Here is a 13,767-nt window from a genome sequence, read left to right as displayed (position 1 = left end):
TTATGTAATAATTATTTTTCAAAACAATTTTATTAATAACCTGCAAATCTGATTGAATAAATTACGTGTTCATCTAAAGAGGAAAGTAAACAGCCGGAAGGAGATCCACATTTGGTTTATGGTTACAACAGAATTTGAACCATCGATTGCACATTTTATGGAGTTTTTTCTTGTTTTTATTTCGAACTTTTTATGCTATTTGATCGTTTTGATTTCATCATATAAGGAAATCGAATACGATATTTTTTTTTCGTTTATGGCAATATTCTTTGCCCTACATCGATTTATAAAAGTTTTTGCATTAGAGATTATCGCATCGACTCCGTCTAATTTAAATTTACGGAAACTAATTAGATTCAACACACATCATTACATACGGATTACACTTGTCAATTAAATCCAATAGATTTCTATAAATCCAAGTCACAGGTTCGTCTACATATTAAATGCGCAGATTGTCAGTGAATTCCTCAGTCCGTTGATTAGATTCATACGCAACATTCGATAATTAGTTCTCAACCATTTCGGATTCTAATCTACGATTCTTTTAGATAGGTTCCAATTAAGTTCTATATTTGATATTTTCATTCGACTCAACAACGTGGGTAAAACTATTCGCGAAGTTACGTTTGCACTTCGCAGACAATTAGCTTCCATTTCGAATAATATACTAAAATACTCTGATAACAAATTGAAACATTCGTTTCCTGTGTAAGAATTGATTAATATTGCCATTTCAATTAAAATGGAAATCTAAACCCAATTAATATAAATCAAGTCTATAAATTTAGTTCCAAAACGCTATTGTTCCTGTGACGATAGACTTTAATACAGTTTAGATTTGTTGTTAAATTTTCTGGCTTTGTAAATTCTAATGATTGTTCGATGTTTGTTTTCTACTGTTTCGTAATAGAAACAATTAGTATTAGGTTAAATTTGAATAAATAAAATTAAAACGCACACTTTGCTGAAATTAAGGCATTTATTTTACACTACATTATCAGCTTTTATCTTAGCCTAGGCCTAATTAAAATCTTACTGGCAGAAATTATGTCTAATTTTTTAAACTCAATTTTTATGAAACGGTTTTGTTCCATGACTTCCATTTTATCTGTTGCATTCGTATATTTCATTGCCTCTGTAGCGATTCGCACTTTTTGATCAATGCAGAGAAATGGAGAATGCCGTGACTTTTCAGATACTGTATTGCATTCTAATTTCAAAGAGTTCGCTAAATTCACGACTGTAATATTCTAAATGTAAATAGAAGAAAATATTACTGCTTTTTTAATTTATTTTAAGTTGGAATTTTGAACAAACGATAAATATACTAGTAGAATCAATCATATAAAAGTATTTTATTATTATGAAATGAGTTTTTCTCGTGAAAACCGATACCTTTGGACAGATCGAATAGTTATTTTTATATAAATTAATTCTGTGTTTGAGTTCTGCAGCATAGGCCTATAAGACATGCGTGTGTTACACATGATTATATGTTAAATCATATAATTTAAATAGAATTTATATGATTTTGTTTAAAATTTGTCGTGTAGGCTATATATTTTGACTAATATTGAATATTCAAATTATACTAACGTTCACATAAGCTGGAATAATAAATAAACCTATCGTTCTTATCTAATTTATAATGTCCATTTTATGGAGACCGGCAATCTCGCCGAACTCTTAGTCAAATTCTCGATCCGTAGTGATGAAATTCCAAATTCAGTTTGTTGGTTCATAGAGCGAGTGGTTCCGAAACAAATCTGAAATTCTAAACTGTCGGCGAGAATGTATGAAAAATACTTGTTTTATATTCTCGGTCGAGATCACAGAGAATATAAAATAAACTAAATATTTCAAAGACACTCGCTGTCGGTTTAGAATTTCAAATTTGATTCGGAATATATAGGCTATAAACTCTGTATTATCGTAGTATGTTAAATCTACAACGTTTGACTTCCTTCTGATTTAACGTTTGAATACTAATAGGGCAATCATATAGGCTATAAACACTATAATCGAAATTAGTTTGGCTTCTGATAAATCATTTCCAGCATTACTACCTTACAGAGAAATGAGCATAAATAAAATTCTATTTATATTTCCGGTATTCTGTTTCATTAATTTATAGCTCATATTATAATTTATATTATTTTTAAATTATATGAAACATTACTTTAACACAATCGTGTTATTATCAGTTCGAATTTTCTTTAATTTCGTGTTTTTCATGATCTTTTTAGGTCCACATTTATATCACAGTCGTATCTTGCTGTGGCATTAATGGTTACATTACGACATATCATGATGTACTGAAGTGGAGTAAAATAGCTGTAAATGAGATTAGTGATATCGTTTCTTCTTTCGTTTTCCCAAAGTCTCTTCAGAAATGATTGACGTGATGATCGATCATTATCTAGAACTAAACATATCTGATTGCTTATCTTTTGTAAACTTTTACGATCTGATCCTTATTCAAATGCAACATTCGTTCGTGACACAAGTTTAATAATATCATTTGGAAATTTTTTTTCAATGAGATTTTTCTTATCTCCAGCAATTTTACATCGTGTTTATCTAAAAAAGAAATCGATTTTACTTCTCTGTTTTAATGAATGCATTTTTGCTAATCGTATTTTAAGAATTCGCATTTGTCAAATAAGACTTAACATCTCTTCATAATTTGAAAAAAATCTGAAGCTGATATTTATGAATTTTTGTAGATACTAAAATGTAAGCCTACAATATCGAAAGTATTCGTAAATTTTATCTGTTATACTACTTTGTTTCACTGTTTACTGTCATTGGATCATCACCATGCACTCGCTGTTTTAACCGAAAAAATCACTTTTTTCTTTACTCAGATTAGCTTATAATATATATTTGACATTACCTAATATAAATGCTAATTAAGAAATATTATGTACATTACAAAAGACATCACACCGTTTTGTTAATGACACTCCAAACAGTATTAGCAATATTATGGAATTTACTATAACTTTATACATCTAATCTTCCAGATTTTTGAAAAATAATTTTACAACTTTTTACGGCATGTGTGCAAAACATTTACTTAAAAAAAAAAAAACTGCAACATAGGCATTGAAGTAGCTTCGTGTGACATATCGGCTGTCACACAAAGCTACAACAAATAAGTTAATCCGTTTTAGCAGACAGCATCACTACGGATGACAGTTTAATCGTCGACTGGCCATACCGGTTTAAGTTAATATTCTGTAGCGTGGCAGCAGAGTGTAGAAAGAGTATATAATCTGTCAGTTTTTGCCAATCGGGAGGAGCGCGTCTGTTTCCATCCCCGGGCTATCACGTGCCCGGAAGCCCCGAGGCGCACGTGCCGACAGAAACTGGTTTCGATAGGTTGGAATGCTCCTACGCTAAATCGTTATTAGTAAGACGGTGACTAAACGAGCAATAAATCTCCGACCTTCTGACACTTATTTTCATAGACGAACCTGCCCATAATAATAATGACGATAATTAATTCATTATCTTAATTTTAATTTATTTTAAAAACATATTCTGAAAATTATAAACCAATATGTTTAGCCTATTTTCGATAAATTGTTGGGAAAAAAATAGGAAATATTTTCCAAATTTATCGCTGTTTAAAAAAAAAGCTAAATTATCGTTTTTATTTCAAAATTCTAAGAAACATTGGAAAACAACGTTAATTATAACAATTGTAACTGTGTAATTGCAGACAGACAAGTTGAAAGATTGACATCGTGTTATTTTGAGAGGCACGGAAAAGGAATTTCTCCCTTCTTATGGATTCTATGTCGCAATAGATGGTTGGGATTTAATAGATATAGAAATAAATACTTGACAAATTATTCTTTTTAGAAATTTAATATAAAAACTGCACTTATCAGGAAAGCATTTTCATTAAAAAAATAAAAGAATATGTCCAATAATTTAACTCGTTCACGAATACCGGAATCATGTGTAGCCTACTTCAGAATATTTTTATTTTTTCATTTTAGTGACAAATGATTTTAAAAACAAGATAATAAAAATGCTATAATTAAATGAATTTAGTAGGTTAACTCAGTAATAAAATCGTTTTATTTAAACTTCATCGAAGAGGATTGAAATATATGAAAACAGAAATTCGTGTCCATCTGTTGATTCAAATAAAGTCTAACTGAAATCTTTTCAGTTAGACTTTATTTGATCAATACTTAAATGAATAAAAATTGAGTTTTTAATGCAATCTTCCTTTCAATCAATAATAATCGATATTGATTTCATATTCTTCTTACGGAAACAATTTAAACTAAAACGGAAATTTTCGTATTGGTCGTGGAATGAAAAAGCGTTTACGGTATATAAAGTCGCAGAATTCGTTTGTGAGTAAATATTTTTCTTGAAAATGTGCTTAATAAGATGAAGAACGATAAATTCAAATGTACAAATTTTTCTGATAGAAAATAAATAATAATTTAACTGCTTTACTTTTAAGATGTAATAAGATGTAACGGTAAATTACATTTAGTTTTGTTTAGATAAAATCTTTTGAAATCATTGCAGATTTCGAAGATAACGACGTAAAAACAACTTTTATCCATGAAATTAAGCTTACTAATCTAGCATTGACTAAATGTGAAAACTTAAAAATTCGAATACAAAATAGTAAGAAATAATAAATTTCTAATTAAAATAAATTCAATATCTGTAAAACTTTATTATTTTTATTATCGCGTATTTATATGTTTGAAGTAGCTTCAAAAATTAATAAAAATCCCTAGTGAAAAATTTGGGAAAGGCTGTATTAGAATGATTTCGAAAGTAAATCAATAAACCTAACCGATTGAACTGAAACGGATGAGTACCCAAATGATTGATTTCATGAGAGATCTGAATGTCTATCATCCAAATACGGTCGAAAGTAAGAATATTAAAGCGTAATTTTAAAAAAGTATATCCAGCTAATGTTAAAGAAGTTTCATTTTCTAACAAAGTTCAGGAAAATGTAAGTCGAAAGCTTTCTTATAACAAAAATAAAAGATATTTATTAAAACACTGCTCGAATCAGCAATACGAAATTATAGATTATCATTTATTTCATTGCAAGAACATCTATCTGTCATTAAATACAGAAATAAATGTGCAATGTAGTTACGTACATCGATCATTTAAAAGTCATTCCTGGTGCTCATTTACCAGCTTTGATGCGTAATTTACGTAGATTTACGTATGCTATTTATGAAATGCACGTACAAATTTCGTGGATTGATATTGTAGCTGTAAAATATATTGTTATTTTCTAGTCTAGATTCGAATTTATTCATTTCGTTTTGAGATTTTAATCGGCATTTTTGTAAAACCTTTTTTAATGCTTAAATGTAAAATTAAAAAATTCATTATGCAAGTAATAAGTTTATTATTTGCATAAATAATAAGTGACAGTTTAACTTGCTATAAAATCTCTAAAATTAACACAATTACTGAGAACCAACGAGGTAAACAAACGCAAAATATAAATACAGTATAGCCTATAAGCTACAACCGCCACTGACGATAACATAAAAAAATGGCCGTTGTGAGGAGGTGGTAGTGATTTAAATTTATTTTGTATGCATTTTTGTCCAAAACCAGTTCTTGAAAAATTGGCCGCTGATCAGAGATGACAGTTATTGGGAGATGATTATTTATTAGAGATTCGACTGTATTATTTTTTTGATAATTGACAAAGGAATGTCTTCCAAGATAGGAAAAAACAATTGATTCTATATAATTTACAAATAATCTCTACTCGAAGTCATGAGAATACAATGACTGGATTCTCAATTCTATTTTAAATTTAAAAAGTTTCGAATTTTTTATTGAATTTTTCAAAGTCAAACGTAATGATACGTCATTAATTTTTAATCTTAGATCGTATGCATTTAAATTTACATCCGATTCTTACTTAGATCTGTTCACAACTTAGGTCCATCGATTGTTCGTTAACAACTAAAGAAAAGACTTTCGTTCGTGACTTCATAGTCAAAAATCTTTTTTTCTGTCCGACTTACACGACAGGAAGTTTTTTTCCGACGTAACAGAAAATTTATATTGTTTCTGTCTTTGTAATTTTACCTCGATTCGTTGATTGCAATGCAACTAAATAAACACATTAGTCCTAAGCCCGTATAAAATATAATTACAGAGTGTTTTTTCATTGTGTTTGTCGGATATCCGTTGTTTTTATCATACATCCGATTTCGGGTAAACGGGTCAATTTCATACGTCATTGTATCCGGGTCGTTGTAGGTAATTTGAGTCAGTGGGAAAAGCTTGACCTATTCACACGTGTTAGTCTATGTCAAAGAGTAAGTTAACAACAATCGACCGACGATCACTTTATAACTCTAGCCTACTTTAGTAGCTTAACCCAAAATATCAAGACTAAAGGTTTAGAATATAGGTCACAAGTAAGAAAAATACAAAATAAAGTAATTTTGGCAAAAGTTTACTATAGTTTTAAATTACACATAATCATGTGCATGATTAACTAATCATCTCTTATTCTTAATGAAATCATGTAATGATTTGGTGTAAATCTTAAGAAATACATCCTATTTAAGTTCGTTTACAGTTAAAAAATGTTTTAAACTAACGAAAAATCAAGAATGATTTTTCTAGAAAAGCTCTTGAACTAAAACATCGATAAGATAATTAAAACAAGAATTATCATTTTTCTGTTTCTTTGCAGACACACTAAGGTGACATATATCAACACTTGGCAACAAGTTGCCAAGTGTTGATATATGTCACCTTAGTCTGTCTGCAAAGAAACAGCTTAATAACAGCAACACGGTTTCATCAGAATCAATCAAGAATTATCATTCTAAGATTTACGAAGAAAGCTTTGAAATGACTAACTCTCCAGGATAACAATTCCTCTAAACTCTCCTATAATAAAGGAAATATTTATCAAAACATATTTTAAGTACACTTATAAGTTAATTATTTTTATAATTCGAATGAAGCAAAAGCTAATCGTTATCTTCTAAGATCGTAACAAATATACAATCTATTGAAAACTCTACTTTATCGTTAATCTTGCTTCCTCTTTGATCTTCGTCCGTCGTTAGACAAGAACCTTTATGAGAACAAATCGATAAACTTCCGAAAGAGTAGAAATTATACGAGATTCTATGGAGGCCCACCGATACTAGGTCTACATAAAAGGCGGTTGCGAGTCCATTAGAAGGGGAACCTCGCTGATTACGTGCATCGATTCCATTAAGAAGAGTACCGTAGCTTTGCTGATGGCGGTCCAAATTATCTCTGCATAATCTGTTGGAGTGCACCAGAATTGATTTATTGTCTGATGGTACTAGCCCTAAAGACAATGGGAAAATATTGTATTTGAATTTAAATACATATTACGTTTTTATATAGATATCTCAACTAAAATTAGTGGAATGAGATTTATTTAAAACACGTAATACAGAAAATTACAACATCCGAAATTTTGATTGGTATAGACTGGATTTTTTGTAGAAATTTAATAATCAAATCGTGTAAGCTGATTGTATCTGCAGAGAGAATTTGTCTACACCTTACTTTGGTCTTCTAACCAAAACAAAAGTAATAAAAAAAGTGAAATAAATGGCTTCTGTAGTAGATTTTAAATAGCAGAAAGTATCTGCTAACTTACAATTATAGCGAATTATTATTTTAAAAAAATTAATATTTAGCTTAAAAGTTTCGTATTGGAAAGTTAAAAAAGTTCGAATATAAAAAATTAATTAAAATACAATCCTAAATAATTTAATATTAAACTTATGCTAATTAAATTATCTTCTTCGTATTAGGAAGCAAAAAAAACAAGAAACAAAAAAAATCATAAAAGTCCATTGATTAGTAGAAATAGTAGGCCTACATGTTGCATTTCATCTAAATAATACTTTAGTAGGCATACCTAATTATTATATTTACATATCATAAATATTCCTGCAGAGTGCATAACCTATTATAAAAGTTGAGGGACAACTACATTACGTCACGTGATCCATTGTGGCTTGTTCATTGGTAAAGGAGTGAACGTCCTCTTTAGAACAAGTTCGGCCTGTTTCCGACTGTTGTTAAGTGCAGTGGTATCGAGTGAGTGGGTGAGGTTGGTCGATCGTGGAGATAAAAAAACAGTGATTTATTATTTGGGCATCAAATGATTCAAGCTCGAGCGGCTACCTGCCAAAATATATATATATATATTTTTAAATCGTTATAATATAAAAAAAAAAACTTGAATAGAATAAAAAATTTTACAAGGGCATTTGTAGAAGATGAATTTAAAATATCCTACGTATAAATACATTAACATGCTAATTATTTTAGAGTTTTAAAGCTACGTTTTTCTCTATACTTTACAACGACTGATGACTTTACAATTTTTAATTAACACAAAGAATTAGTTAAGAAGACATTGCCATGAATGGAATTAACTAAACAATAGCCTGTATATTGTAAAATTAAATGGACAGAGCGTTTTTCAATGGCACGCTATATATTTTCAACTGATTATAAATCTATGTCATAAGTTACAAAATAAGTAATCGTAGATGATTTGCCTCTGAACAATAAAACAAAGAATTAATTCTCATCTTTCTTCAATGAATTAAATTAAAAACTTTAGTTCTAAAGCCTACGTGTTACTACGTTTAGTTCTAAAGCCTAAGTTCTACGTGTTACTTTATTAACTTTTTAGTTTGTAATATTTGTAAATTTTTTTCCGAGATTTAATTATTTACACAGCCATAAATAAAGGTAATTGTAGGAACAAAGTCCAAATTAGCTTTAGAATAACGCATCATTTAAGATAGAGAGTCATTAGCGTTACCATGCATTCCAAAATACTCTTTTTAATGCTTTTTAAAAGTGTAAAATGGTGTCGAATAGTACTTTTATTTTTGTCCTTTCAAGTGTGTAATGCCGAGCGCAACATTTGTAAGTGTGACGATTTTTCTGATTAATTTTTCTTTACTATAATTTTCCAATTAAAATATAAAATATATAACCTATACAATTATATGTAATTAGCTGTTGGAACTATTAGAATAACCATTTTATTGGTCTAATATTTGCCACAAATTTTTAATATTAAAGTACAGTAATCGTAGGCCCTATATTATATACAATAGACTTGTCAGAGCTGATAATCTTTTTATAGTCACTTTTTTAATTAATACAAATACATTTTTAAATTTTATTTTACTTCTTTATTATTTTATGGTGGAAGTGAAATTAAATCGCCGTCACGTAATGCATTTTTAATTGATGTAACAGGCCAAAGACTGTACACCATCTTATATATCGACACTGGGTTGGCTTTTTGCCAAATTTCTGACAGTCGAATGAATACTATTTCACTTGGAAAGATGGAATTTGCCTACATATAAAGGTATATGAATGGTCCAAATAACTTGACACTTCGAATTTTTATAAAATAAATCCAGAAATCCGAACGCATATCTTATCAAGTCGTATTTTGATGTAAACGTTAACGTTGTATAAGATAATATTTCACGTTAAAATGTGATGAAATTAATAATAATTAAGGTTTTCACTACATAAATTTGTTATTTCGTTCTTGTCGCAGGGTAAGCTATTTTTTTATTTGTAACTTTGTTTATATAATTCGATGACATGTATTTGTTGTAACCAATGTAGACGTAGGTCGACACGGTATGTAGGTTATACCGGCGTAAATAGTTTCGCTCAACTGAGCATGCGTATCTGTCGGGTGAGAGTTTACGACCGGACGCTACCGCCCCCTATGGATAATTTAGGACCCCGAAGGCTCTGTTAAATATTTGTCTAATGTCATTGGAAAGACAGAAAGACACATAAAATCGTCGACATTAGCATATATTTCGTAGTCCTACTTAAAAATGCAAAATGTGGTGGGTGATTAGATTAAATACTGTAAAAATTTACTTCCCTTAGGAGGAGTTTCGAAAAGAAATTTTTTTAGTAAAGATTAACTTTAAATAGTTGACGTAGTTGTGTGACATTCTAATTGTTTACATTTTATGGAACGAACGATAGAGATCTTCCTATGTTGTAATTCTTACAAGCTTAAGTTATATGGCTACGTATAATATATATGATTGCGTTTATATCGTATTGTTCAAGCGGCTGTGAATAATAAAAAGATAGAATTATTTAAATTAAAGTACAGAAATTGAAGAAAGCAGAAAGTATTTTTTAAAATATTTAATTAAAAGTCCCTCTGGCACTAGAATCTTGTAAACATATTTTTTGAAAATAATTTTAAAATATTACAAATTGAAGACTAAATATAGGTAAAAATTTGTATGAATGCAACAAATTTTTGTTTGTTTTTAGTCTTGAATTTGTAATAATTTAAAATATGTCTATATTTTATCCTAATTTTTAAAAAAAATTTAAAGAAATAAAATATGTAAGACTTTTCAATTTATGTATAACATTTTATTTTTTTGCTAAAAATACGTAGCCTAATTGATTTTCTTACGGAAATTCGAAGGAATCTATTTTATATTAACTTACTACAAAATGCATTCGGAGGATGAAGCAAAGTTCATTTCCAGATTATGCGGAGGAAGCGTGTTCCCAGCAAACAAGCTCTGTGAGGTATACTTTAGGAGTTACGGGCAGCACCAGTTCGGCCATAATTAAGGCAACGAGATCGTCCAGTCACTCTGCTCCTTATCACTGCAACATAACATTGTCCACGTTCTCTTCCGATACTCACATTCTACTTGACATCAAGAAAACTGACTTTTACAGTCCTGATTCTTGTAATAATTACATTAAGGTAAGTTTCGAGTTTTTAACCTTAAACAAATGCATTAAATAAATAAATATCCGCTTCGTTTATAGTTATACATTCAGGGAAACGAATATTGGAAATTATGTAAAGACGACGAAGCTCTGACTTATATGTCTCATCGTAGCGCGGTTACCTTTACCTATCACACAGAAAATAAAGGCGTTTTTGATTCCGGATTCGAAATTGTCTTCACCGCCTACAGCAGTAAGTTCGCCGCCCTTCAAATATTTAAGTCTTGCCATTTACTCTTTGATCTGACGAAGATAAATTACTCCTACAGATCTGTGTACCGACGTCTTCAACTTCTTGTGTAAGAATACAAGATGCATTTCTAAGACACTAAAATGCGACGGTATCAATAACTGTGGAGATAACAGCGACGAATTAACAGAAGAACCTTCCAATTGTGGCATGTATACACGTTCTAAATTGTACACATTTTGTATGCGTAAATTAATTCCTTCGTGACAATGCTCTCGTTACATTACTTTTGTATGTTATTTTTTATCGGACGATTCCATATTTTTATACATTTTGACGAAATGCACATCGTAAAAAGAATTAAAATGCATATTCTGAAACGTTAGTAGAGACAAAAGTAATGTTTCTCTATTCAGGATCCAGGCCATAAGCACTTTTAACACTTTAATCTTACAATAACTTTTTATTATTTTAACAATTACATTATTTACGTTTTTATTTTATCATTCTGATGCATAATCATAATTATACGTGAATTTATTCCAAATTTACCATTTTTTACATGGCGTAAGGCAGAAACATTGTCAAAATTTATTTTGGATTCGATTAATTTTTGATGATTAAAAAATGGTTATTATCTAAAATCACGTGACTTATTCGGAAAAAAATTATAAGTAAAGAAAATGTATAACAAAGATCCGATTTTAGTCAAATGCTTTATAAATGATTCCCTAGATGGCGCTTCAAATGTCTCCTCGGATCAAACAGTGGACCGTTCCCTTAAAACCCTCATCAAACGCGTCAGTCATTTCCTCCCCCCTCCCTTCGCAGAAGCAATCTTGTCTCTCTGGCGTCTGTTGCTGTGACAATATCGCTGTCGATGACACTCCATCGTTTCAATCACTGACAAATATGTTCTGCCTCTTGTTACAAAGTCCTTCGCTGCATCTGTCTATCGATTCGTTGTTTTCGAAAGAGGAAAAAATTCTCAAATTTTTTGTAGAACATTACAAGCACACAGAACACACACACACACACAACACATTTTACATCATTATGTGAAACAACAACAGTAATATATTATTTAAAATATGTTAGGTTGAATATTTATAGCCTTATTATGATATCATTATTATCATGGTCATAAATAAAAAAACTGCATGCTTCTTAAATTATTCACTTAAGTTCCTCAAGAGAAAATCAAACACGGAAGAGATTATAGCAGATGAGAGAAGGAGGAAAAAAAATCAGATTTGCAAATATATTTATAAATAACATGTAGCCCAGAAAGTAGCCAATGCACGAAATGATAATTTTTATACCAAACTAAAAAAAGTGTAGCCAAATTTGGTGCAAAGTAGTCAAATCTTGCAATGCTGGAAAGAANAAATCAGATTTGCAAATATATTTATAAATAACTTAAAAAAAATTAAAGTATTGAAGAACTTGAAAATCTTTAAAAATCCAGGATGAAAAAATATTTTTTTAAAATTTGATGTTGTCACACATCCTTGACAAACACAGGAATACAATTAACAATTTTATTTATTTTTTAATTTGTATTTAGTCTTTAATTTTTCAAAATATTGAAGAACTATCTTGATTTACATCCGCGTACGGTCTCTCAAATCAATAAGTCATCGAGCAAATATAATTTTTCGTGTCACCCTTTCGAATTTAATGTTCTATGCAAAGACAATTAACGGCAATTAACGTATTATACAAATGGACGTTAAAGTCATTTTTTCCCTTCGGCGTAATTTAAGAAGCTATTAACTAAAAGCTAGTGCTTTGTTTTCAGGTCTTTCTGGCGGAGGAATTGCGGGGATTATTTTAGGAGTGATGCTATTCGTCTTCATTCTTTCGATCGTCATCTGGTGCCTGAAAAAAAGGAAACAGCGTAGGTCAAACCCAAGGGCTTACATCGCCAAGATTGATTTAAACAATACTTAATGTCCATAGGATTTGTATTTATACACGTAAATATATTTTAGACGAAATATAGGCCCAAAATATTGTAAAAACTAAAAATAAAATTATATTTTAAATTCGCGTAAATGATACAAATTAGACTAGTTTAAATTTCGTCATTCGTTATAAAACGCGCTACGTCAATACATCATTATACGTCATAATTATTCGTTTAAGTAGCATTTTTCAAATTAATCTCTGACTTGACGTCATAAAGTATTAATGATCGCTAGTATTTAGTAATTGTGTAACTTAGATTCTCGTTACGTGAAGGTTTAAAAGGTTACGATATTTTTATGGCCTATGGCTTTTCTGTCGCTTGTAACAGTCAATCAGAACTGTCAACCGAAAAATATCCTTAGTCCTTTAGTTTAATGTATCATGATTAAAGAGAGAAATTTCCGATATTATTAAGAAGCAGGCAATTGCGAAAGCTACATCGATTAGAAGTGAATTTATTTTTAAGAAAATTCACTTCTAAACATTTTTCTTTTATGAATTAGTGTGAAAAAATAAAATTCCTATTATTAAAGTATATACCAGTTAAGTTATTCGGATATTGTCAATATTTTTTGAATTGGTAATATAATTTGATGATTCATTACATTACAAGAAATAATTTTCAATAATACATTCCACAGTATGAATCATTTATTGGTAAGACGTAGAGATAGTAAATTTTTAAAATGTCCAAAGAATATCGATGATATTACAAGAATAAAGAACTATAAAATTATTTTGTCAAAATTTGTTCTGAAAGT

The 13,767-nt window shown here is 29.7% G+C and overlaps 1 protein-coding gene across 1 annotated transcript; it reads left to right on the top strand.

Annotated features, from left to right (window-relative positions):
* The first annotated feature begins 8,851 nt into the window (after nt 1-8,851).
* LOC111633967 lies at nt 8,852-13,501 on the top strand. The gene is made up of 5 exons (XM_023378626.1): nt 8,852-8,967; nt 10,593-10,819; nt 10,885-11,038; nt 11,115-11,243; nt 12,837-13,501. Exons 1-5 carry the CDS (start codon nt 8,862-8,864, stop codon nt 12,986-12,988), a joined length of 768 nt encoding a protein of 255 aa, XP_023234394.1. The 5' UTR covers nt 8,852-8,861; the 3' UTR covers nt 12,989-13,501.
* The last annotated feature ends 266 nt before the right edge of the window (nt 13,502-13,767 follow it).

The sequence above is a fragment of the Centruroides sculpturatus genome, unplaced genomic scaffold, assembly GCF_000671375.1.
Source record: "Centruroides sculpturatus isolate CEXI.00-Female unplaced genomic scaffold, Cexi_2.0 scaffold662, whole genome shotgun sequence".
In the NCBI taxonomy this organism is placed as follows: Eukaryota; Metazoa; Arthropoda; class Arachnida; order Scorpiones; family Buthidae; genus Centruroides; species Centruroides sculpturatus.
The sequence above is the reverse complement of the archived record's forward strand: the minus strand, read 5'-3'. Positions and strand labels throughout refer to the sequence as shown.

Bases quoted from the DNA above. Each gene is read 5' to 3' on its own strand.
- LOC111633967 (XM_023378626.1), top strand. From the start codon at position 8,862: ATGCATTCCAAAATACTCTTTTTAATGCTTTTTAAAAGTGTAAAATGG. The intron at 8,968-10,592 runs GTAAGTGTGACG...GTTCATTTCCAG, and splicing joins TAATGCCGAGCGCAACATTT to ATTATGCGGAGGAAGCGTGT. The intron at 11,244-12,836 runs GCATGTATACAC...CTTTGTTTTCAG, and splicing joins AGAAGAACCTTCCAATTGTG to GTCTTTCTGGCGGAGGAATT.